We start from the raw sequence: 27,146 nt of genomic DNA, 5'->3' as shown, positions 1-27,146 counted from the left end.
ACTGTCAAATACTTAAATGAAAATGTTGCTATAGCATAGTGTCTCTCAAACATCTTTGGCGCAGGGAACGCCCTGGAAATATTGTTTTCATCCATGGCACCCCTGAATTATTTATTGAATTGTTACTTAATAGCACCTTACATTTATGTCATATTAATATGGTACTTACGGTATAGATACAGTGTGTGTGTGTGTGTGTGTGTGTGTGTGTGTGTGTGTGTGTGTGTGTGTGTGTGTGTGTGCGTGCGTGTGCGTGTGCGCGCGCGCGTGTGTGTGTGTGTGTGTGTGTGTGTGTGTGTGTGTGTGTGTGTGTGTGTGTGTGTGTGTGAGAGAAAGAGAGAGAGAGGGAGAGGGAGAGAGAGAACGACTCGGTCTTGAGTCGAGGCCCGGCCGCCCGGGATACCTATGTTATTACTGTGCGTGCGTGCGTATACCTTGGGGTGGTGTGTCTGCGGCTGTGCGCTGTGGAGCGTGTATTATTTTGGCTGCGCGTACATGCACGTGTATGCTTTTGTTTTGTAGATCCCCCTCCCTCTCCACTCCAGTTGGTGGACTGGATCATATAGCCCGGGGAGGCCACTCCACTGACTCACAGAACAGAGCCGCTACCTGCCCTGCACTGCACTGCTGTCTCAACGCTCTGTACACAACTCAGATCCGGGAGCATTTATCCACTCCAGAGTAGACCTCGGCTGTGTGTGTGCGTGTGTGGGGTGCGACGAGGAAGAGAGAGGGACATTTCAGGTGGTCGTTTCTACAACCACGGACGGCAGATCTGGGAACAGAAACACATTGCCACATAATTGTCAGAGAGGCAAGTGTACTCACTCAGTGGGAACAGAATAACAGATCAAGACTAGGACATTTCCTTCTCGTGCAGGAAGGTAAGTTTGACCGAAGTTTCACTGTTTTTGCTTTTTCTTCTCCCCGCGGTTATAGAAGACAGCTTCCGACTTCCTCTCCATGAACAAGTGATCAAATGCGATCAAGTTGGATAATGTAGAGCTGCATTTAGACGCTTTATAAAATACCCACCATCCGTTTCACTTTTGTTGCAGGTCAATCCATTTTTTGTGTTCACTTTAGATCAAATATAAGTCTGTCTGTAAATTCTGTTGTGGCTAACATTACCGCAGCATTTAATTTAGTTTGTCAACAAGGAGACGGTCTGGCATTGTTATTTGTCATGTAAAACTAAATCTCCAGCTTATCTTTAGTGTGTCGACTCGATAATGAACAGAAGCGACAGCTGCGAACTAATCAATAGAGTAATAATATCGTGTCAGGCAGGCTGGCTGCTGGGCTCAGCAAACAGTACCAGTAGTACCCAACCTCCGGGCCCTATTCATTACATTACATTTCCATTATTTATTTTACTGAAGATAGTAGCTGGCCCTGCTGCTGCAGGCTGCTGTTCCAGCTGGTCTACTGTATAAAGAAATGGGTAGCTTCCCCGTGGACTCACTCAGGATCATTTGGAATGACAATGGGAGTGAACTCTATTCTCCGTTCCCTCAGAGATGTGGTGTGTCTGTGGTGGCACTGGCAGATGTTTGGGGTTTGCCCCAATATCACTATCAAATGAATCACCCTCTCTGCTCATTGAATTATGCTAATCAAAACAGTCTTGTTACTTTCAGAATATCATACATATTTTTTTAAATGGCAGCATAGCCCCTAGCCCACTCGCTGTAAGCACTGGACCAGGGCTACATGGCTCCATACCAGCATACCTCAAAGATTTTTAGAAAGAAAATTACGTGTATGTGTGTGTGTGTGTGTGTGTGTGTGTGTGTGTGTGTGTGTGTGTGTGTGTGTGTGTGTGTGTGTGTGTGTGTGTGTGTGTGAGAGATAGAGAATAATACATCACATTAACATCCATCCATTAGACACAATGAAGTTTCCCCAAACTTATTTAGATAGATGACCATGAGGTCAAGTAGAACTAAAGTGATTGTTGGGGAAAATACATGTGTACATAAGACTAATTAGGCCTTTAAATTTGCCTGAGAGTCCCTGAACAGCTCTGTAAATGCAAAAGACATGTGACTGGAGTTACGTTGTGTTTAAGTTATGCAGAGAGAGAGAGGGGCTTTGAGCTTTGACTGCAGCACCAATTCTCATAGATGGTCCCATTGTTTGAAACATGTGAATATCCCTGGGTTGTCATGTGATATGAGATCATACAGAGAGGATTGTTTTTTAAAGATAACACCAGATCAAGATTGGTGCCTTGCACTTTTATGTTGTTTATTTCTTTTCGAAGGCAGGCCTGGGCTATATAGTGTTATTTATTTATTTATTATTTTTATTATATTTTTCACCTGGCCATTACTTGTGCAGGCTACTATGCGTTAACCACGGTTGTTGAGCGGAGTCCCTAGTGTCATTAGCTGATGTAGCTTGCATTGCAACACGACACATTGTAAGCTTATAGATCATACATTATATTGTCCCTAAACATGCATGCTAATTAATTACTGTGAGAATAAGCATGAACACACACACACACACGCGCACACACATGCGCAGAGAGTTTTACAGTGGCTCCTCTCCTCTCCGCTCCTTTCTCCATAGCCCTCGAGGGTGTGGTAGCTGTGTAGATCTCCATCTGCCCAGTTAGAAGCTGAGTGAGCCCACTCTGGCCTGACCACTAATGGGGTCTGGTTAGCAGCAGCTGAGTAGGCCTGTCTCCACGGAGACAAGCTGCATCAGAGAGCTAGTGGTGGAAGAAGTTGCTCAGATCTTTAGTAGCATACTGCTGCAATGTAGAAATACTCTGTTACAGGTAAAAGTACAAAACTACTGGCTTCAAAACATTAAAGTAAAATTACTCAGATTTGTAGATTGACCCGATTCACAAGTTCTGCAAAGATGTGACACGTTGTGAGCTTGTAGAGCAGCTCATTTTGAATAGTCGAAGTATGTTGTAAAAAGGTTATTTTGCACACTTGCTTCAAAGGAAGCAGGAGTCTGCAGTCAATGTTTGAGCAGCAAAAAGTAATCCCACACTGTCTTCACATACAGCTAAACAAACATGGTTTATTGCAGGAATGCAGGTACAATGTTTTGGTCTCAATCCTTCATCAGGCAGAAGACTCAATATAATATGCAAAGTAACCTGTAAAGCTGCCAGATACACATAATGGAGTAGAAGTAGAAATGTATTGAAAAATACTAAAGTAAAAGTATACCTCTTAATAGTATTGGAGGCACAGTGGGCCTAAATGTACTTGGTGGATACTTTCCGTCAGAGAAAGTAAGAGGCAGGGCTTTGCTACTCTGGCGACTGTGGCTCAAGAGGTAGAGCAGGTCGTCCAATGATCCATGGGTCGGCGGTTCGAATCCCGGCTCCTCCTGGCTACATGTCGAAGTGTCCTTGGGCAAGACACTGAACCCCAAATTGCTCCTGATATGCTGGTTGGTACCTTGCATGGCTTCCGCCGCAATCGGTGTATGAATGTGTGTGTGAATGGGTGAATGTAATGCATAATCTATGTAAAGCGCCTTGGATAAAGGCGCTATATAAATGCACCATTTACCATTTTACCATTTGAATGATCAACTGTATCCGATCAATCATCCTCCCAGCACAGCTGTAGGGAGGATGGACAATGGGAGGAGATGGGGAGATGCTCCACAGTCCACACCCAAGCTGTTGGTTGTTTTCTCTCCTCCCACTGTTCAGATAACTGATAAAAGGCCTAACAGCATGTCATCGTAAAAAAAGAATGGTTCTCATTAAGTGGCAAGACAGGTGGTCATTGGTGAAGCTTCCCTTTCAGTTATAATATAAATTCAAACAGAAGTTTTGCCTTTAGGCTCGCTAGTGGCTGGGATGAGTGGGATCTAAGGCTGGCTGGCTGGCTGGCTGTGTGTGTGTGTGTGTGTGTGTGTGTGTGTGTGTGTGTGTGTGTGTGTGTGTGTGTGTGTGTGTGTGTGTGTGTGTGTGTGTGTGTGTGTGTGTGTGTGTGTGTGTGTGTGTGTGTGTGTGTGTGTGTGTGTGTGTGTGTGTGTGTGTGTGTGTGTGTGTGTGTGTGTGTGTGTGTGTGTGTGTGTGTGTGTGTGTGTGTGTGTGTGTGTGTGTGTGTGTGTGTGTGTGTGTGTGTGTGTGTGTGTGTGTGTGTGTGTGTGTGTGTGTGTGTGTGTGTGTGTGTGTGTGTGTGTGTGTGTGTGTGTGTGTGTGTGTGTGTGTGTGTGTGTGTGTGTGTGTGTGTGTGTGTGTGTGTGTGTGTGTGTGTGTGTGTGTGTGTGTGTGTGTGTGTGTGTGTGTGTGTGTGTGTGTGTGTGTGTGTGTGTGTGTGTGTGTGTGTGTGTGTGTGTGTGTGTGTGTGTGTGTGTGTCCAGCTGACATTTTGTTCCAGAGCATTTAGCAAATGAGTAAATTTCCTCCTGGAAGGAAGGGATGACACATTCCAATTCAATGTATTCAACATGGAACTGTATTGTGTAAACAATTGATCTATCAAATATTACATGCATAAAAGCAATTTCTGGCAAGCGATGCAGCCAACCAATTTAGGCTTTAATCCTATATTGCTCTCTACCTTATAGATGGCATCAAATGACTCGAGACTCCAGCAGCAGCCAGACCAGAGGGACGCAGCCGACCAGAACTTCGACTACATGTTCAAGCTGCTGATAATTGGCAACAGCAGTGTGGGCAAAACTTCTTTCCTTTTCCGCTACGCAGACGACGCGTTCAGCTCGGCCTTCGTCAGCACTGTGGGCATTGACTTCAAGGTCAAGACGGTCTTCCGCAATGACAAGAGGATCAAGCTACAGATTTGGGTGAGTGAGATGATACAATTTGTAGGATGGAATTTTGATGAGATCAGATCACCACATGTCACGATAAGATCGTCCATCGCATACAAAACATGGCAGATGAACAGGAAGTTTGGGGCACGAGGCACTGCAGTGGAGGCAGAGTGGCAGTCTGGGACTCCGAAGGTTCCTGGTTTTGTTTCCTTGAGCAAGACACTGAACCCGCCCAACGTGTGTGTGTGTGTGTGTGTGTGTGTGTGTGTGTGTGTGTGTGTGTGTGTGTGTGTGTGTGTGTGTGTGTGTGTGTGTGTGTGTGTGTGTGTGTGTGTGTGTGTGTGTGTGTGTGTGTGTGTGTGTGAGTGAGAGAGAGAGTGTGAAAGCACTTTGGATAAAGTTGCTAATAGAAAAGTCTGACATTTATAGAAATTGGCAGATCATGTAAGAGTTTAGTCATTAAAACAGGTGTCAGCTATCACAGCGGTGATCAACCCTGATCAACCCTCTTGAATCTCTTGATCAGTATTAATTGCAACACACTGTACATATTATAGGTCAATAATATGTATTACTGACATCAAATCACTTAATAACTAGAAAGGGGAGCTCAGTGGAGAGGCACACTCCTACATCCCTCCATCATTGTGTCGGTGTGGTGCAATGACAATGTTTTGGCATTGTGCATGTGTAATGTGAAAATGCACAGGTCAACGAGCCTATGAGGGGAAAGCCTATGATAAAGGATGGTGATAGTTTATGCCTTGTGTCAGATCTGTATGTACAGCGCCAGTGACTAGTGGGAACACAATTGTGAGGCTACGACCTACTGTTTAAGACTTGTACGCCAAAATGTACTGTGCAAGTGTGGGCTGTTATAACACCACCATAAGGCCGATTCGAAACATATTCAGGGATTGAGTTCCGTGGACTACTGGCAGTAATACATGTGATGCTGATCAGTACAGTAGTTTCAGAGAGTAGCTGTACAGACACACACCGACACACACAGGGGCGAAAACATACTCTGGGCCGGCCTTTGGCCTGATGAAGATTATTAAGACAGCAAAACTGTAGATTTGTGTAACCTTGATCTGTAATCTTCTGGCATTTTCTTTGGGGGGGGGGGGGGGGGGGGGGGGGGGGGGCTTTTGTGCCTTTAGTTTAATGATAGCACACAGTAAAGAAACGGGGAGAGAGAGAGATGGGGAGCGGCACGCAGCAAAGGCCATCGGGCTCAGGAGTCAGGACTCGAACCAGCAACGCATTGTCAGGCTGCAATAGAGCCTATCGGCCCTATTTTAGCCAGTGCCTTATCCCTTATCCCTAAACTTCTTTGCCTTTTTTTTACTATTTTGAAAAACTGGACTAAGAGTAAAAATGTCATGTACACTGTATTCATGTTAGCAAAATGATTTGTCAGAATGTCCCAGTCATTTAATTTCCAAATCGATATGGAATATGGACTAAGACCAAGACAGCTCCTCCTAGCATCAGACTTGGGAGAAAGCTGATGAGATGGTAACACTCTAACTGACTTTCTCATGGTTTCAAAGGAGCCCTCTCTTCATCTACCATCTCCTCCGGGTCCACATTCATGCATAAAGGAGATTGATTAGCCATACCAAATGAAGGGACGTTTCTACTCTCTGGTCTTGTAATCAATGCAGACAAGTCCAAGCCGTTGCTTCTTTTGTTGTTTCTTCTCTCTCTTTAGGGTTCATCCAGCATTGATTAATCTAGGTTGTAATGTTAATTCAGTGAGAGATGGCCACCATGTGCACAGTATGTTCAGTACTTCAAATTACCATTTAATTCGGCAATGAGTCACTCTTTCAGTTTCATCACTGGGGATTTCAGCTTGCGCATATAAATCCTCCTTTAGCTCATAAGCTGCCTGGTGTAATAAATGTGTTGCAAAGTTTGCCTTTTTATTTTACGACAGTGTATTGGCAGCCTGGGATCATTGTGCTCCAGGGACAATGTATAATGGTTTCTTCTAGATATTGGATTGTTGATTGGGATGAATGTTAATTCATCAGTTGATCTGTAAACCAGTGGCAAGACTTTAGCAATACTTTCAACCATGGGGTCTGTATTTTGGGCATGTTAAATTGTTGAAAACATGTTAAAATATGCTAAAATAACAGACACCCACTGACGCATTGTGAGCTTGTAGATCGGCAATCTTTTTGTATACAACAAAGTATAGGGCGTAAGTTGTTAAACATCCCTGTGGCAATGGATATCCTTGCTCAATACTTTCAGTGTAACGTACATTTGTTTTACTGACGTGGCAAATCCTAATGTAATTATGTATAAACATACTGTATGATTCATTGATCTAACATTCTGTAAGTGGGGCCATATTATTTAGTGTTTGGGATGAATCAAGTAATCAACCATGTGGAGCCACCCACACCAAAACACACACACACACGCACACACACACGCACGCACGCGCGCAGACCAACCCTGTTTCTGAAATGAATGCCTAATTTATACTCTGGCACACGATGGTGTCGCTCGCCGACGACAACTTATCTTCAAGCTAACGACGCATCACTTTGAGCTTTCATTTCATGCTATAAGCTGAGGAAGTGTGAATAATGCAGCAGCACAAAACAGGATGGTTGCGGAACTGTATGTGCCCATGATAATTAGGCTATTATGAGCTTTTATCTGGAGAGCGTACTCTCCATGCTTCGATGTATATGGAATAGACGTCACCACAGGCTGGTTCTAGGGCTTGATGATACAAGACCCTGGTATTTCCTAAGTCCAGCAACCATAGGAAGTTCCCTATCAGTGTCTGGCGGGGACGTGTTGAGGATATGATGGCAACAGTTTATTTAGAGGGTGTGGAAGCAGCAAACATGTCTTAATGTGCCCTACCTTAGGGGTATGTTTATAAATGTCAAGCTGCATAGTGTTAATGATCAACTATACTGATTACTGAATGCCCCAGGGGGGTCAGCCCAAAGCCCTCTCGCTCCTGTTAAAACACCTGTCTGTCTTCTGGACATTTCTCCTGGCCTTTAGGAAATCGGATGTTGTTGATGGGTGACGGGTCCCACTGCCAGCCTCCCTTTGTGTGTGTCAGGGAAACAGTGCTTTGGTCTGATAGCACACCGCTTCGCCCTTAAACATACAAAAGCACACCGCTGTTGTTGACACTGGAGCATGTTTCTGTAATGTTGGCAAATACAATATGGCACACAGACACAGACGCACACACTGATCCCACACACACGGTTTGTGCTAGGGCAGGATCTTTAGACCCGGTGTGTGTCACTGCTTTGTGTAGGCAGCTGACATGAAAGCAAGTGATGCATGAATAAATATTACGGTCCATGTGACGTCAATGACCCTGTTTAAACTCCCACTGTCATGAATATGCCTTCAGGACCTACCTTTGTTTACTAGCTTTAGCTGGCTCTTATTGCCCTGGAGACCAGTCTATTTGGTTAGAAGTTCCATTACGCTGCCAAATATTTGATCATGTCTTCTGTATAGGAGGAAGCACATGTCATACTTGTGTGAAACAGAAATGGCTGAAAAGGCAACCCAGCAGGTAGACCGTCGAAGAGTATTAGATTGGGGGGGGAATACATTGGCTTACTTCCGGAGGAAGCACTCTTCGTGCACTCTCTTGGATGTCGGTGTGGCTTGGCTTTTACAAAGTGCAAGTGCTCTGAATCTTGTCCCTCGGAAAGGAGAGATGGATCATTTTTTGGACTGACCACTCGGAACACTCCTGGCTATTATGGAACATTCATAAACCTCAATGGTTGGTTACCTGGACAACCCCCCCCTCCCCTCTTTCCCCCTCCTCACTGCGAGGGCGAGAATAGTAAAGGAAACACACACTCGCACACCCACACGCTGATGCAAATGAGGGCCGAGCCAGGTTACCAAGTAACCATGAGCGAGGGGCTTGGCCTGGATAGTTGCCCTGCCAACTCTCACCCCTCACCTGCAGGCCTGTTTGCTTTGTGTGTTTGACTGTAAAAAAAGAAAAAAAGTGCCTGTGTGTGTTTGTGTTGCTGGGTTCACATTAGCATCCATTATTCCCATTTTGAACAGTCCTCTCTGACATCAAACACAATATCCACTTGAGATCTCCTGTGATATCCTAACCGGGTCATTGTGGTTCTGAGGCCGCACATGTCAGTCGTTCTTCGATTTTTCAAAAATAGCAGACCTACAAGCTCGTAGCGCGCCACTCGGTGGCGCGCTATGAGCTTGTAGATCTGCTATTTTTCAATAGCTAAAGCATAACATAATGCTAACACTAAAAGGGGTTCCCGCCCAAAATGGGTTAATGACTCTGTAATACCTGTAAAACCCATTCCCTGTGTATTTATCCTCGTCTGGGTACTGATGCAAGCAGAAGGTCATTCATTCAAACTCTAAAGACATTGAGGTTGCCCTCATTTGCAATGTCGTTAAGATACATCACAGTACAATTAAGTTTTCACATCAATATTCACATTTCACATCAATGATTACAACAAACAACAAAACAGAACAGAAACGATTCCCTATCGTGTGATACAACACAAGTTTAAAAGCATTTGCAGACACTCGTGTTGTGGGAAGGTCTGCAATCAAAGATTTAAATTGACTGTGTGTTATGGGAGAACAGATCTTTAATGCTGCAGGTTATTCCAAGTAGTTGGGGCATTAAAAACAAAATGCTGTTTTCCCCAGTTCAGTGTTTACTTTGGGGACCTTCAGTGTGAGCCAGTCACTGAGCGTGTCCTATCCTATTTGTTACAGATTTCATATACAATGGTAAACTAAAGTCCCATCCATTGCCCAGTGTTTGTTTTGCCTGTCGGCCAAGGAAGGCCAAGCCACTCTATCACATGGGATACAGTGATGAGTCCTATAATGGTCACAGAGCAGAATGATAAACTGTATCCAAGGGCTTGAGGACAGAAGGAGCAGCTTTTCCATAGACGACATCTCCACAGTCCAGCACAGAAAGAAATACTGCTTCAATAACCCTTTTCCTACATGCCATTGGGAAACTAGCTCTGTTCCGGTAAAAGAAAATTACAGGCAAGATTGTCTATTTAAATGTGAATTTGTCATAGGTAGCTTGTTGTTTGGTTGGACATTACCGTGGTGTAAGCTGTAATTGCGTATATTGGAGACGGTGGCATTTTGATATGGAAATTAGCTTGAACTTTTGGTGGGAGACAGACATGTTTTTTGAAGACTCTATAGAGCAGACCTGGGCATCACACGGCCCAGGGACCAAATACGGCCCTTTGGTGTTTGCCTGACTCTGACCGGCCTGTGAAAGGTTATTACTTGGAAATGAGAAAATCACACCCGTGTGAAGTGAGGGATGCTCCTATCATCGTAGTACATCATCATACATCATCTCATTCCGGCCAATCAGAATTTGCGTCTCCTCACCTTCGTCTTCAATGTTTGTGACACTCAACGCTGGCCATTCATTATCAATGGCATTCAATGTTTGTGTTAGGACAATCTTTGTGTTTACACACACCCTCAAAAGTGGACATAGGGCCCCTCAAAAATAAAACGTACTTTCTAATTTTACCTTATGCATTGACTAAAACAGCATTGCTTTTATTTTGAAGCCTGTTAATTCAAGTACATGCAATTTGAATTGCGTGTGATTGTCAGCTTCCTTGTTGTCACCCCTCAAAAATGTCCACTCATCGGCTCATGCCAAAAAAAGAAAGGTAGATGCCGAATGCAGAGGTTTCAACAAAATATGGACTACTAAGTATTTATTGCCAATTACTGCCTTATATAGAAATAAAATTAATATGCAGAATTTAGTTCAGCCTTTTGGCCCACAATATTTTCTGTTTCTCATTTGGAACCTTGGGGAAAAAATTATGTCCCAACCCTGCTATAGAGGTTTCAGTGGGAGAGAGCACAACGACTAATTCATGATGAAGTACTTATCCTTGTAGGGGGGGCTTGGTTAATCCCATGGGGGATATTCAGTTTTCAGCTTCAACCAGCTGATGGATCCTCAGGTAGTTCCGAAGAGCACAAATTTAGGGGGCCGCCGGGTCGGAAATCGGACCTGGGACCTTCGGTTTCAAGCATGGCCTTCCAAAGGAATTTGGTAGTGTTTTTACAGTAAACTAGATCTGAGGAGATTCACATAATTCTGTTTGAGTCACACTGCAATCCTGTTTTTGCTTTGGATTTGATCTCTTTTGTTGCATGTTCATTGATCGTGTCACGAGGCAGCCTCACAGGTGTGATTTTCTTTTTTTTCTTTTTTCATTTTGCTCAAGTCTTCATTTTTGTTAAGTTATTACTTTTGGCTGTTATATATACACTGTATGTATACTTTGGGTTTGTGTTCTCTTTGGAGAGAAAACGCTGGATGTCTGGTCTCATTTTTGGAGCCTTGACCATCCGGCCAACTGAATCGCCCATCTACTGTATCTGTGGTAAAGATGGTGCACAATCAACCATCTCTACCACAAATACATAAATTATTATTCCATTTGTGTGTACAATGTACACAAAGGCCACGTTCATATTATTGAAGCCTTATCAGTAGATAAGGTGGACCAGGACCTTATTAAACCTTTAGAACAGGAGGAGTTCGGGTGGCACAGGGTAAAGTTCTTAAAAGGTGCAACTGGCTTGGCCAGGCAGGGACGGTGCGCTGCACTAGTGACTAGCAGATTGGCCAGGGCGCCTGTCAGTGTTGAGCTATGAGTATATCTTTAATCTGTGGTAAAAGTTCAAACTCAGTCCATAGTGTGGTGACTGTCGCCCTCCTGTGGCTCAAAATAGAAATAACATGTTAACAGCCACCATACAGAATAATAAGGGTTTTGTGCTCATTTATTTGCTTCGCCAATTTCACTTTGTTTATCCTGTGTTCTGCATGAGTTCTGTCTCCTGAAATTGGTATCCTGACATGAAAATGGATTTTCTTTTCTCCTTAATAAAGAGCTGAAGAGATGAGGAGACCGCTGTTATTAACGAACACTATGTTGTTGTTATGGAAATATAGAGCTTACAGCAACTTTAACTTACACAACTGTCTCTGTGTGTGTGTGTGTCTGCTTACAGGACACGGCAGGGCAGGAGCGGTACCGTACCATCACCACAGCCTACTACAGGGGAGCTATGGGCTTCCTGCTCATGTATGACATCACCAACCAGGAGTCCTTCAGTGCAGTCGCAGACTGGTAGGTGAACAATCAAATGCAAGTGGTTGTTTTAACCACTTGAACCCCCAACCATGACACTTAGATTAGACATTGAAACGTCGTTTCAACATCTATATATAGACGGTCTATATATAGACATTTAAAAAAAAACTGATAATCAACGTCTAAGATAAGCTTAGAGAGTCTAGACCGCATTAGCTTTAGTCTAATAAACGACTTGCTCAGTGGGATGAGCAGACAGTAGACACTATTCTGGCAGGAACATTTCGGCAGAAATGGCCGATCTACAAGCTCACAACGTGTCACGTTTGCAACGCGTTGGTGAGCTTGTATACATATTTGTGTAAGATATTTCCATGTCCCCCCCCCCCCATATTGGACTCTTCAGACTGTGCTCTCTTTTTTTTTTTTTTACTTAATTTTTATTTGCAGGTAGACACAAAAACAAAAATAAAAAACATAAAATGACAATTACAGTGCAAGGGTTCAGATACATCATTAATATACAACATATTCCAGTCCATTTATGAATGTCCATCATTATTAACATTGGTGTCGTTTTGTTGGTCCTTATAGTCAGTCCATTTCTCCCATTTTTCAATGAATAGTTCCTCTTGCAGTCTCAGTATATGAGTTAGTTTCTCCATTACAAATATCTCCTCCACAATGCTCAGCCACTGCAGACTGTGCTCTCTTGACTCACTTTCTGTCTTTCTTCATACTGCAGGGCAACACAGATTAAGACGTACTCTTGGGACAATGCTCAGGTGATCATGGTGGGCAACAAGTGTGACATGGAGGATGAGAGGATGGTGCCTACAGAGGACAGCCAGAGGCTGGCAGACGATCTAGGTGAGGAAGGATATGTCACTGTGAAACGCACTACAATTGTAACACACACACACACACACACACACACACACACACACACACACACAAAAAAAAAAAGAGAACTTAAACAAACCTTAAAAAAGTACGTAATTTATTATAATTGTTGTTATTGCAATTTACGAGCTGCGTTCGCTTCCCGCGTTCGTGCGTCTTACTTGTCTACTTGAAAGCTACATGTAGGGTGTCAAGTGCACTGCTTAGTCTTCTTGCATGCAGTAATTGGTTTATGTACAGTGCATATTTTATGTTAGTTTCCAATATATATATATACTGGGGATAAATATTTGTAATTTAAAAACATTGCCACAGAACACTGAAATGTAAACTTTAATATGTTCATGCGTTTCCCTTTTGGATATCTTATTTTTTTTCTTTTAACATTATTGCTTAACATTAAAGGCATATCAAGTGTCCCAGTTCAGTGATATGAAGGGGCATTTTATTATTATTATTATTATTATTATTATTATTATTATTATTATTAAATAATTTTGTACAAGATCATTGTACCATGACCATGCACAAGGTACAGTACATTTCATTTCATCATTCTTTCTACAATCGCCCTCAGGTTTTCAATTCTTCGAGGCCAGTGCCAGGGACAACATCAACGTGAAGCAGGTGTTTGACCGCTTAGTAGACCGCATCTGTGAGAAGATGAACGACACGATGGATGGAGATGGAAACAACCTCATGTCCAACCACAGGGGCCAAGACCTACGGGAGTTACCTCGAGAGAACCAGGGTGGCTGTTCATGTTAAACCCTAGTACCCTACCCTGTCTTTCCAATTGCCCCCAACACACACACACACACACACACACACACACACACAGGCCAGCCCTTTTATTGTGCCTCAAACATGAATGAGTCAGCAGACCTCTCTCTGGACATTGATCCTGGAAAGTCATCAGCTGTTAAATGTTTCTATTTTATCCCCAATTTAGTGGGTACTGTGTACTTGGGTACTGTCAACCACCACTGTTCTGGAGGGTGTGTAGACGACCACATCTCCTCTGATGAACCCCAGCAGTTGAGATGAACCCCAGCAGTTTATTTTCACCTGACAGTGAGGAGTTTCACCAGGAGAGAGTAACTTGCAGAGGTTCACGCCATCTCTCCCAGATCCCCCAAACAGGCACGTGGCACCAGTAGGAGTTGCTTGTGCAGCGACAAGGACTGAACACCAACAATGGTGTTCGTTGGAGTGCAGGGCCATGCTGGAGGCACCGTAGGATCTGTCTCCATCTCTCTCTTGTTTCTCTGTCTCTCTCGCTCCTTCCTTCTCTCATGCGAACGCACAAACACACACTCACACAAACACCTCTGTCAGATGTTGCACACTGTAGCCTTGACACAACCCCCTACCCACAGTTTGACTCCCACTATGTCAGTTGCCTTGACCACATGAAGCCTGTTCAGCCCTATCTGTTGCATTTTAAACTATTTATTGTTAGAAACCTTTCAAGGCTTTACTTTTGAAGAAAAATGTGTGTTTGTTTAGTTAGCAACTAGAGATGCCAAATGTTGTACTGTAGTTGCAATGATTATAATTATACATATACTGTATGCTTTGTCTGTACACTGGAGAACTTTAGAATTCATAGTGTAACTGCCTGGTCTTCTTGGTTTGGGCCGTGGATTCCTGAATGGACTTTCTGCCTTCCATTTTTGTAGTATAATAAGCTTTTATAAATGGTGAATGGAATTAGGGTTCCCGTCAGAATTCCCCTTATTTCCAACTGAAAGTTCCTTAAACATAATCAGTGCAAACAAGAGCTAAATTCAGCAATCAGCGTTTCACTGAATGTATCTTTCTTGGTTCAAAATATTTTTAGAACGTAGTGCTGCCTTTGCCCACTGTATTATTTTCCCATTATTAGATTTTAGTATATTCAATATCTATAATTGTATACTGTAGGTTCTAAATCATTTGTAGGGTATAGGAGAATGAATCCATTCATTATTATGATCAGGATAATCCGTACTGTGTACAAACCATGCTCACCCCCTCCCTCAAATGTCATTGTAGACTTGCTGCTCTTACGGCCCTCTGTTTCTCAGAAAGTCAGAGGAAAGTAAGAAGACATTGGGCTGGTGTCCCTAATGCCTAAATTACCATATACTCTGCCATAGGATGGTGTCCCATGCCGAAAATAGCAAGCTCGCAACCCGTGGAGAGCTTGTGGATCAGGGTTTTTTTTGTCACAGGACATCGCCATATAATCAGGCATAACGATGCGAGGACAATATTGTACTAGACTTCATTTGTTTTGTGAATAATAATTTAGTCCCCAGACTGTTGGCTCACACATTTTTCAAATCCTTCCACTTAACAGTCTACTTTGGAAATGCTGACAAATACAAAGAGATTAAATGGGATGTCCTGCCTCCCCGACACTTCCATTTCACCTTTGCAGTCCCGTAAATAAGTGGTAGTGTAAATCAAAGTAGTCGAAGCCCCTCCGGCTTGCTGCGTAGCAGAAATGGAGATTCAATATGATTTTAAAGTTATTTTAGAATCTATGTTTGTGAACAGACATGACAAACGTGATGGCTTCCTGTAGCAAATTTCACAAGTTGTCTGGCTTCAAGTTCAGAGTTCAGACTAGAGTAGAGACTACATGAAATTTGTCCTCTGCATTTATCCATCCCAACTGGATTGTTTTCAGTTAAACTTTTGTGACACTGATACAGGTCACGTGACCTGGCCAGAGCCATGTTCATTGTTTGTCCTTGTACCAAACTCTCCACAATGCTGCTTCCTTCACAATGCACACAACAAACAATGCTGTACCTACTACAGCCTGGCTAAATGGTATAATTGAGCATTTACAACTGGGTCATTTATAAATATTATAAGTGCCCATTGTAGTCTGCCAATATCTTGATATACTCGGAAAGGCAGAAAGGGAAGAATGCTTGTGTCTGAGAAATATCAATGTAAAGTCTCAACTGTACAGAACTGCAGTGCCATTAATTTGAGCAACAAATTGCTCTGATGTAAAAATGTCACTGGATATGTTTAAATGCCTGTGTTACTTTTTATCATAATACTGTAAAAATGTTTTGTTATACTGCTGGGATTAAGACAATCTGAGATATTATGCTTTTCACTGTCTGGAACTTGGCTAATTAATCAATGTTAATTGTAAACGACACTGCACAGTAAAATCCTCTTAATCCTGATTTCAGTTAAGAAGTTCTGTTGGTGACTACACACTAACATCCTCAGTAAGAATGTATGTACTCAGAGTGTACAAATCTCAGAGTTAAATTAAACACTGAGGATTTGTCGATTTGACAGTGTAGAAAAGTTGTCAGTAGAGATGCTGGTATGAAGATGCGTGAATATCCCCACCTCTCTCTTCTCGTATACAGTGCCATTTCACGTTCACATGTCCACATACTTGCTACTACTGTACTGACTGTCAGTAGGCTAAGTCCCGACTGTCAGTTTGGGTTATCATGTGGCCTTTGAGAGCCATAATAGTACACACACATTCTCTGTATTACTGTAGTTGTAGATGCAACAACATTGCTGATGTGGATATACTGTACCCAATTGGGAAGAGCTGAAGATCTACTGACTCACTCACTATACCAAAACAAGTTAACTCAGCATATCACAACTGGGAATGTTAAATCAAGAGACGCATGTTATCATTTGTGATGTTGATCTGTCTGGTTGTGTGTTGCATTCAAGATTAGTGCCGTTGCTACTTGCTACCAAAAGAGGGTGGAATTTGCTTGTTTTTATGTCATACAGGTGTTTATTTTCTGTTTTAGGCATTGACATGGTTAGAAAGTGAATATAATATAATTATATTATAAATTGAATATGTTGAAATATGTTTATGAAAATAAAGGATACAATCATTATAAAAGGGAAATGAAAGAGACTACCTATTTATTGCAATCCCATGACATTGGAGATATTGCAACACTTGCCACTCACACACAGTCACAGTGCCTGGTTATTTGACATGCTGATATGATGTATGGCCTTGCATCCTTCCTTCCTCACAACTTTACCATTGTGCCAGAGCTTTTCTTATGATATTATCGGAGAAACCACACTGCCATTGTCCACCGCGACTATTTCCTGCAGCCCCTCTTTTCCTGCTGTTAGGCCTACGCCTACCTACAGCAACAGCACCTACAATTAACGGCCAAGCTACACCAGGCTTTTCGCGCACAAAACGCGCGCGTTTACCCCCTCGCGTGCGTTTAATTTAGGTCCAGTCCTATTTTAAAAAACGCACGCGCGGGCCGCGCGTTTAGGGTAAACGCGCGAGAAAAGCCTGGTGTAGCGTGGCCGTAAATCAGTTGGCCTGCATTTCAAAATGATGGCCCCGGCCCCCATGCAATCTAAAACGAAACTTTCACCAAGCAGCTCATCTTTTTCAATTTCACCAGTGTTTCATCAGAAACACTGGTGAAATTAAGGCTATGGCGTATTTGGGGATGGGTCTCAACGCCCCCTTGCTTATCACGGACAGGCTAAGTGACAGCTGTGCCTGCAGGCTGCAGCACAGATAAAACGGCTCCAGCTACAACATTATGGCTGCTGTTTGTAGATAAGAAACCGTTTGAGTATTTAGTTGAGGTGTACGAGTGCGCCTGTACCTTCTGTGCTGTGCTGTCTATGCGGGCTCGGTTAGGCCTACTTGCCTACATGCTTGACTTTTGGGTTAATGTTATGTAGCCTACCAGTTAACAATACTGAAATAGATATAATATATATATAGAATAGATAGTGTTTGCTCATTTATTTGTTGATTTGTTTTGTGATTTGTTTTGCTTTCCGCGCTTGAAAGCCTGTTTGGGTCTTTGGGCTACAGCCTACATGTCCAACCATGCGCATTACGCACGCTTCAACATCAATGAGTGCGTAAATTACCCCCCTCCCACAAACAAGAGCTGTAGTAAATGTAACACTAAACTTGCTCCACCTCTGCTCTGCTTCCATGCTGGTTTGTGTCGAAGTAAACAGTTTGGCTTCCCCACCTTATCTCCTTTGGTACACGCGCGAAAAAAGTACCCATCCATGGTATCTGCAAAACAAGCCGTAAACGAGAAAACAGACGCTCGGGGCAGGTTGCACGCTAGTGATGCAGAGGTGGACAGACTGAGGAAGGACTTTATTCACAATCACAGAGGGAAAAAGCTATAAATCACCACGGAGAGCCTAGGAAGTAAAAATGTGTTATGAACATCTGAGTCGATTGTTGGTTTTCTGCGTGATATTTTGTGCAGAAACGGCTTCCACGGACCAGACAGCACATTTTGAAAAGAAAGGTAGGAGAAATAATTCAACAAATAGGCTATTTAAATATTAATAATAAATAAACACGGTCATAAACCCACAGTGTTTGGTTAACAGTGTTAATATGACCTTGACCTGTCCTGCAACAATTCTATAATCATTTTGGATACTGAGGGCCCTGTCTTGCTCGCCACCTTACCCATTAACCCTAAAACCTATAGGCCTATGCAATTGTTTTCCATTTTGAAAAAAGTTAAAATAGCTGATAAGCTCACAATGTGTCGATGTAGATCGACTATTGAGCTATTTTACAATGTATTTCAAAATAGTAAAACATGGCTAATACTTTAGTGATAAGGGGTAAGGCCCTCGTGTTTTCCCCCCTTATTTTCTTCTGATAATCACATTAGAAGTCAAATCTAACTTTAGCCTGTATGGTCTATACCCCCACCCAGTGTCCCTACTACTGGCTGAGGAGCCAGCGAGCCTTAGGTGCTTTTCTGAGACTTTAGGGGACCTCACCTGCTTCTGGGAGGAGGACGAGGAGAGGGCTGGATCTGCTGACCAGTACACCTTCACATACACCTACAAGTGAGTCTCATGCTGGAAACCTGGTTGAACATCATACGCATGGGGGTTAATGATCATCAAATCCTGGTGAACCCCATGGATTAAACGTGATACATCAACATCATTTGATCATGGTGACAATTCCCCAGGGGCATCATTGAAAGGATGTAGTAGGCACAGTAAAATCTGCGGTGAGAGTCAGTGTAACAGCACAGGACAAGTCCATTTGATGCAATGATGGAAGTATCAATACCCTATTACAGAAATAGTCTGTTACAAGTAGCCTACATGTTTGGTATTCAAAATTGACTTGAGAAAAAGTTAAAATGTATTGGCATCAAAATGTACTTAAAGTACCAAAAGTAAAAGTACTCATTATGCAGAAGGTCCCATTTCACACGATTTCAAATGTCCTGTAGGCGAGAGCACAGCAGCAGGTGTCCCGTGAAGACCTTCCCTGCTTTCGGTGCCAAGAGGCTCTTTATGTGTCAACTGAACAAGACAAATATCTTTGTCCCTATGGATGTCCAAGTGCATAAGGACGGAGTCCAGATCCACAACCGCAGTATCTTGATCGAGCTCGTCAGTAAGTCTTCCATATTCTCTGTGTACGCTTGTTTCAGTAAAGACACACATGCTGGCCTGGGCCATGGCTCAGCGGTCCAGGCACCTTGGCCGGTAGTCCAAGTCTGGCAGTGTGCCGCGGGTTCGACTCCCGATCCCGACGGTCTTTACTGCATGTCTTCCCCCCATCTCTCTCCCCATTTCCTGTCAGCCTACTGTCTGTCCCTCTATAAAAAATATAAAATAAAGGTCAAGGTCAAGTTTATTTGCATGTCCCAAATTGGGCTATTCGTGTTACAGCAGGTAAAAAAGCTTTAAAAACACAGTACACATAGTACAAAAACAGGGACAGACAAATGCATACATGTTTGCTTTAAACAATGTATTGCAGCACATGCTTCTCCTAAAAGTCAGTATAGATATAGACCTACATTGCTTACATTTGTCCAGATTAAATCTATTGGAGCAGCATACATCAGGGATTGTCAGCATATTACTTTCCCTCCAAATCCAATCTAACCCACCCCCTAATCTGTCTGCATACCAGTTCTGCCAGACCCTCCTGCTGATGTAACGGTGAGCACCACAGAGCAGCAGGGCCAGTTGAGGGTGCGCTGGGTGCCTCCTACTGTCAAATTCATGGAAAACCTCATGGTGTTTGAGGTCAGCTACGCCACAGCGGAGAGCCACGTGGGACAGGTATGACATTAATAACACTATTATAATGCAGTGTTTCCCCAAACACTGGGTCGGCGCCCATTTTTGGGTCGTGGTCGTAAGTAAATATCTATATTTTGTTGTGTTTCCTATATTCACAAATGAAATTGAAAAATCTCAAAAACAATTCCATAATAAATACCGTAATAACTTATGCCCTATTTAAAACAGAGAAAATAGCAGGTCTACTAGCTCATAATGCGTCACGTGGAGAGCTTGTGAATAGTGATATGTTTGTATGGTATTTTTGTAATTTTGGGTACCGTGGGTTACAACAAATGTATCTGTTTGGTGTCAGCTGAAAACCTTTGGATTTTGGGAACCTCTGTCTAAATTATACAGGTATGACATAACACTGTAATTATAATTTACCAGATAACCTCATACTAGTGGTAATTATTCAAGACAAGCGTACACAGTAGGCCTATACTTCCTGGGCACTGATCCATGTACTGTTTAATGTTGGTTACTTTACTTGTAATGTTTATGATCTCATCCTAATCCCTTCAGGTGGAGGAGGTGGACGGACCAGAGCTGGTCCTGAGAGATCTGGAGCCAGGTACCCAATACAAGGTGCGGGTCCGTGTCAAGCCGGGGGACGGGATTAGCTATGACGGCTACTGGAGTGCTTGGACCGATCCCATCTTTATGGACACTCTGCCAGCAGGTGTGTTTCTATAGCCTACACAAAGTAATACGAAGATGCATCACCATGCAAGCATCAGATCACTATACAACTGACTTATTTGTATGATGAGCAGGTGCTAAGAAAAGCATCATGTATTAGAGCAGACAGCTCTCACCCCCTATACCGGGAATATGAATTCCTGCCATCCGGCCAATGGTTAAAGACCCCTGTTACAAAAACAAACAGGTACAAATTTTCATTCATACCTACCTCCATCCGAGCCATCAACAAGGGAAGCAGGAGGAGGTCTATGTAGTTACACTCGGTGCACTTTAGCCCTGGTTGCACTTTATATTTAATGTAGCATTTGTATCTTGTGATAATGTATACGTATGTCTGTTGTCATGTATGTTGTACTGTTTGTAATGTCTTGAGAGCTTTTATTATCTGCTGTAAAACGAAGTGCCCAGTTTGGGACATATGAATAAACTTGACCTCGATACAACTAGAATGGATGGGGGGGGGGGGGTAATTGGCTATTGTGTTCATGATATTATGCCGTTTTTGGCGGTCATTGTCACAAAGAGCATTTCTGTCTACAACTACTGGTGAAAGAATACATCAAATAATAATTAAAAACAAATCTTCAACAAACATTTTAGCATTAAAAAAAGGTAATGAAATAGAAAGAAACACAACATACACCACATTTATCCTTAGGGGAGATCTTCTTTTCCTTGTTGCTTTTCATCTCATTCTTCGACGGGGCCATTTTGTCTCCTCCAGATCTGGACCCACTCATCATATCTCTGATTTGTATCATCTCTCTTTTCTTCATAATGCTGTCAGCCATGACACTCCTGTCCCAACGCAGGTCAGTCAGCCATTCATGCACACAAAATAAATACAGCCTTCCACTATATTTACTGGTGGTGACAAATCTACTGTATAATAACAAACATGTAACTGCTTTTATGTTATTGCATATCCAGGTTTCTCATAAAGAAGATTTGGCCTGTCATTCCAAATCCTGAGAGCAAGTTCCAAGGCCTATTTTCAGTCTATGGTGGTGACTTTCAGGTACAAATAGCTACTATTAAAATTACATAATTGTTGTGGTTGATACGCAACCTAGCCTGTTATCTTTTGCTGATAATATGGTTTGGTAATACTTTATATACATTTTGTATGCATCTTATATCTAGTACGCAAGTTTATAGAATACTTGAGCTAGGTTGTTTGAAACTAGATAGATAGTTCAGAGGGCTGAACTTTGACCCTGTGGTCCTGTGGATACAGAGGAGACGTCTCTGAAGAAACAATCAATCTCCAAGTGACCAAAACAAGTTGTCAAGAGAGTGAATAACAACTTTGACAATGTCCAGACATGGTCAGCCATTTTAGCAAGAGAGTCGTATGTTTGTTGTAAGGGAGTTCAGCTATAGGGCTATATCTTGCGCCACCCCTTAACCCTTATCCCTAAACATATTTGCCATTTTTTTAGTATTTTAAAAAACCTTTTAAAATAGTTCAAATAGTTGATCTACAAGCTCATGTGTAGATGCTAGTTGAACTATTTTAAAATGATTTTCAAAATAGTAAAAAATGGCAAATAATAAAGGGATAAGGGTGGCGCAAGATGGAGCCCTATTTATAATCTATAGTATAAAGGGTATGTGCGTGACATCATCATTATACCCGGAAGTTATGCAGGAACGCCTAAGTGGCAAAAAACTATAGGCTACTTTCTGGCCTTGACAGCCCATACAGATCCATACAGAAAAGTCCTGTCTGATTGCATTAAATGGCGTTAAACAACGTTAAACTCACTTTTCGATTTGCCACTCACTTTATGCATGAGCATACCCTCTATAGTAGTCTAGCTCACCTCTCACCATCTTGTCAGACTGTTCTCATCTTTAACATGTGGTGTGGGTGAATGATCCAAGCTTGTAATAATAATATCTAAAAGGAACATTGTGTTAATGTTGTATTAGGCTGTACAAACATTAATGCACTAACATTCACATATTGTTTTCCCATAGGAGTGGTTGGGCCAAACCAACGGAGGCATTTGGCTGAGTCCAGCTTTATTCTATTCCGAGGAGCGTGCATCTCCACTGGAGGTCCTTTCAGAGCTCAGTCTGGGCCCTCCACTGGTCTCCCCACCTCTGCCACCCAAGGCCACTCGGGCCATGGCCAATGAAAGAGAAGAGGGGGAGCAGAAGGATGAGGAGAAGACACTCATAAGAGTGGATTCAGCATCGATGGAGAGATGGAAAGAAACTTCCCATGACCATTGGCTGATGGACCAGTTGAGGGTCCTCCACCATCAACCTGCCCCATGCTCCCAGTCCTCGCTAATGGAGTCCCAAGACGCCTATGTCACCCTTAACGGCCACAACCGCAGAGACGAACATCTGGATGACATCTTAGAGGAGACGCTACCCCTGGAAGTTCTCTTTGCTTCCGGGACAAAGTCATCAGAGTCCCAATCCGACCTGGGTTCCTTACAGCAGAGTTCTGGCTCAGGGCGTCTCTCATCCCAGTCTAGTTTTGAGTATCCAAACCACAACTGGTCACCCAAAGGCCCTGGATACACCTATATGGCAGTGGCCGACTCTGGGGTGTCCATGGATTACAGCCCCATGAGTTCCAGCCGGATGGATGACATTGGGAAACTGTCAGTTTATGCTCACGAGTATAAGAATGAGATTCCTGTTCCCAGAAAACCCTTACTGACAAGTCAGCACCCACTCCGCTATGGCTGTTGATTAAGAGCTAAGCCCAATAACAGCCTACAAACTGACTGCGGCTTGGCTATCTGACGAAATAGACAGATAAAGGGTATTTACATATTTGACCAAACTGGCCACTCTGCAATTTACCCTCCAAGCAAGAGGGAGACATCTAGGATTTACAGTAGACTCTGAAGTCAGATGCAGTCTGACACCTCACTGTAAGCAGAGACAACCCAGGAAAATGCAGCAAGAAGAGTCAAATGTGGATACAATAGAATAGAGTATAAATAAGCTCTTATCTGTACAGGACTATCGTTAAATGTAAATGGCAGCTGTAGTTGACACATACAACAAAGATGTGGCAACAATTCACATGTTTATATACATCGGTAATTTTGTATTCGATCTCATAGGTTTAGTACATACGTTTTTTTATATCTTCACTGAAATACAAGTTAACACAATAGTGAGAGCCATCAGCATTTAGACAGTTTCTCTTTTTTATTGTTTTTAATGGAGACTACTTGTCTTTTAATTTAATATAGAGAGTATGCGCATGCTTAAAGTGAATGGCACATCGAGTGGCAAAGCAACAGGCAAAGTGAGTTTAACATCGTTTAATGTATATGACTTTTCTATGTGGACATGGGCTGTCAAGGCCAGAAAGTAGTTTTTGCCACTCAGTAGGCATTCCTGCATAACTTCCTGGTTTGATGATGATGTCACGCGCATACCCTCTATTCACTGTGTCATTTGCATTCTATGGTCCAAATGCTGATGAAACTCATTGTATTTGTAAATATGTGTGATTGTTTTATTTTGTTTTGTCTGTCTATCCTGTTACTATTGTTTCAAAGAATGCATTATGCAAGAATACAATGCTACGTCAACATTCAGCAATTAGGTAAGTCTCATTCATAGAACCTTAATTGTGCCAGTTTGTGGGAGGGAACCCTACCTAATTAATACACTATAATAAATTGCTGTACAAATCAGCACAAGCTATTTGACGTAGCTAGTTTAAAACTAGTTTTGCTAAAATGCTTTAAATGGCTGATTCCAATTCTTTGCCGAATACGGTAAGGGTATTCTCATATGAGGTAACTATTTCCATGGACATGCACTAACTATGAAGGTATCCATTTCAAATTCTTAGTTATTGAGTTATTTTTCAACGCTTAGTTTGAAATAGATATTTCTCTCCATTTCTTTCCTGTTGAGAGAATCACATTTGAATATACTATTTTATTTTTTATTGTTTTAACTTGCTTAACTTTATTATTTTACTGTGATTACGTGGAATAGTAAAACTGAGTACCGGCATATCACTTGAGACTTCAGGCAACAAAGACCTGTGATGTTTACTCACCACTATTATTTTTCACATATGTATATTTTTTAATGAAAATGCAACTTTAAACTTATTAAATGATGTACAATCTTCAGCATGTGCATCCTCTTTAGTTGAAACCAAGGTTAATAAAGGAGACAAGAGTTGACACTGGCAGTTAAACAGTCATATGAGTTGAATGGGTGAATCACAGGTCACCTACTGAGATAAGATAAGGAAGCATGGCCTGGCAAAAGATTACATTATCTCACACATCATAGTGCCAGGGCAGTCATAAACAAAGCCCTGATTTATATGTTGTTGCACAGCTGTGGCGCTCACTGAAAATATCCAAATAAAGAGCTTGTAGAACGGCTATTTTCACTTTCAGCTAGCAGCACTGTTATACAAATAAGTATATGTATGCTTATTTGTAAGCAATAGGATGGAACTGGTTATTTGAATGAACAGGAACATTTGATGTTCATAAATCAAATTGCCGCAACGTTTCAACCTCTCAGGTCTTCATTAGGCAAAAAGTTTAGCTTTGTTTTTGCCTTAAAAACAAGTGTGCTGATTTTTTCTTCTCCTTAAAGTCTGTGATTTGCACACTTTCAAACCAAGGTAAACTCCATTAAGCCATCATGAGAAACAGCCAAGCGCCACTCCAGTGCTATGCCTGGTTCCTTGCTTCCCTCAGTACAGGGGGCCTCTGTGATACCTGTCCCAGAGAGGTACACATGCCACACCTCCTGTAGACCAGCTGCCGTGGCTCCATAGCTCTCATCTCTGTCCAAAGTACACCGAACCTGGAAGTAGCGATCAAGCACAGAGAGGACGGGATCTGGCGCCGACAGATCCCCGCTCCTTTGTCCGACCTCCAACTGTGGCTCGAACGAGGCGATGACTCGGCAGGGAGCCAAGCTTGTGTCCCGCTGCTCCAGGACTTGTGTGAGAAATGCAGCCGTGTCATGCAGCAACGCAGAGACATGTGCAGCACAGGACTGCTCCGCCTGCTGAAATTCACTGTGGCTACAGCCTCCTGCACCGCGGAGGTAGCCCTCCAGCCGGTCAACTATTATCAGAGATGGAGGAGTCGATTCGTGAAGGCAGGCCACCTGCTGGAGGAGCTCTGTCACAGTCCTGGGATAGCAAAACTTGATTTTCTGAAAAATAAAGAAGAGTAGAGAGAGAGCTTTCTAAGTCAGTCAAAAACAAGTTGCATTAGAAGATTGCTTGGTACAAATGCACACCAAGTCAGGTTACAGTTCAGATTAATTAACTTTTCAGACCTGTGTGACCATAACTTAGTTTATCAGGGTAACTCTTCTATTCAGCCTTGAGTTAGTAATACACACACTGTACACTGTCTGTACAATATTTTCACCTACAACTTATTTATTCGACCTTTCTGCAAAACATGGTCCCAAATTATCTGTATTGCGCACAAGAGACAGATATATGTAAACTGTGGGGAGAAGATCTCTCTTCTTATCTCCAGAGAAGAGAGGAGAGGGAGCACCATAGATAAGACCCAACCCTCCCCAAAACACAATCCTTTACTAGCTTCACTTGGTGGTCATCAGATACAGTCATTACAGATACATGTTGAGTGGGCACTGTGCAGCTAATAATTGGCCATTTTTCTCCCAAAATGTAAAAAAAACAAAACAATGTATGCTTTGTTAAATAGCGTAAAGTATACAAATGTAGTTGCTTCTGCCCAAAATGATTTTGTAGCAAGTGTAGAAAAAAGAAAATGTGTAGAAAAAGCCTTAAATGACTTGCCCCTAGCCCGTCTCCGGACCCCCCGGGTTGAGCTCCTTTGGACCCCTAACCCATCAAAATGTCAGAAACTTTAACGTAGGGTTCCGAAAGGAGCTAGACTTGCCCCCAACCCATTTATAAAAATAATAATAATAATTTAAATAAATAGTTAAACTCATGCCCTTACACATGGCCAGTCAGGACGGGAAAGTAAAAAAAACCCAGTTACCTTCAAACTGTCTGGGCTCAGATTGGACGTGCAATTCTGAAGAGGGGGTGGTAGGCTTTGAATCTGAGTCTGTGTGAAGAATAACACTTTGATCCCCAGTTCCGAGGCAGCTGTCACGGCCGCCAGGAGCAGCAGAGACCGAGTGATGCTGCGATCCCCGACCATCAGAGTACTGGAGGTAGCCGCAGATGGGCAAATGACTTGGAAACCCTTCGTGGTATTAAGACCCGTTTGTGAAATAAACGTCTTGAACACAACAGTCAGTATATCTGCCATGATGACAGTTGTACAATCAATCCCTGTACCTCACCTTAATAACCTTAAAGTGATTTACAGTCTACACACTAGTGTGTTGATTTCGGAGCTTTTGTTTACATGGTTCACGTGTGTGTCCGTGCTGCCGACGGGTCCGTGTGGAACAAACGTTATTACATTTGTGTTCCGTCACAGAGTTTTTTTTTTAAAAGTGCACACTGAATATTACCGTACACTC

The 27,146-nt window shown here is 42.6% G+C and overlaps 3 protein-coding genes across 3 annotated transcripts; 2 read left to right on the top strand and 1 right to left on the bottom strand.

Moving 5' to 3' along the window:
• Positions 1–718: 718 nt before the first annotated feature.
• rab3db (RAB3D, member RAS oncogene family, b) lies at positions 719–16,736 on the top strand. The gene is made up of 5 exons (XM_079520640.1): positions 719–884; positions 4,555–4,791; positions 11,848–11,966; positions 12,676–12,800; positions 13,411–16,736. The coding sequence occupies exons 2-5, from the start codon at positions 4,555–4,557 to the stop codon at positions 13,599–13,601; spliced, it is 672 nt and encodes a 223-aa protein (XP_079376766.1). The 5' UTR covers positions 719–884; the 3' UTR covers positions 13,602–16,736.
• Positions 16,737–17,999: 1,263 nt separating this feature from the next.
• Positions 18,000–24,988, top strand: epor (erythropoietin receptor). Its single transcript, XM_079520002.1, has 8 exons — positions 18,000–18,139; positions 18,563–18,698; positions 19,097–19,263; positions 19,789–19,940; positions 20,469–20,625; positions 21,373–21,460; positions 21,579–21,666; positions 22,632–24,988. Exons 1-8 carry the CDS (start codon positions 18,043–18,045, stop codon positions 23,358–23,360), a joined length of 1,614 nt encoding a protein of 537 aa, XP_079376128.1. The 5' UTR covers positions 18,000–18,042; the 3' UTR covers positions 23,361–24,988.
• Positions 24,022–27,061, bottom strand: swsap1 (SWIM-type zinc finger 7 associated protein 1). The gene is made up of 2 exons (XM_079520003.1): positions 26,654–27,061; positions 24,022–25,823 (listed from the first exon to the last, which is right to left on the bottom strand). The coding sequence occupies exons 1-2, from the start codon at positions 26,927–26,929 to the stop codon at positions 25,272–25,274; spliced, it is 828 nt and encodes a 275-aa protein (XP_079376129.1). The 5' UTR covers positions 26,930–27,061; the 3' UTR covers positions 24,022–25,271.
• Positions 27,062–27,146: the final 85 nt, after the last annotated feature.

The sequence above is a fragment of the Electrona antarctica genome (assembly GCF_951216825.1).
Source record: "Electrona antarctica genome assembly, chromosome: 14".
Classification (NCBI taxonomy): domain Eukaryota; kingdom Metazoa; phylum Chordata; class Actinopteri; order Myctophiformes; family Myctophidae; genus Electrona; species Electrona antarctica.
Note: the sequence above shows the minus strand (reverse complement) of the source record. Positions and strands in the feature narration are given on the sequence as shown.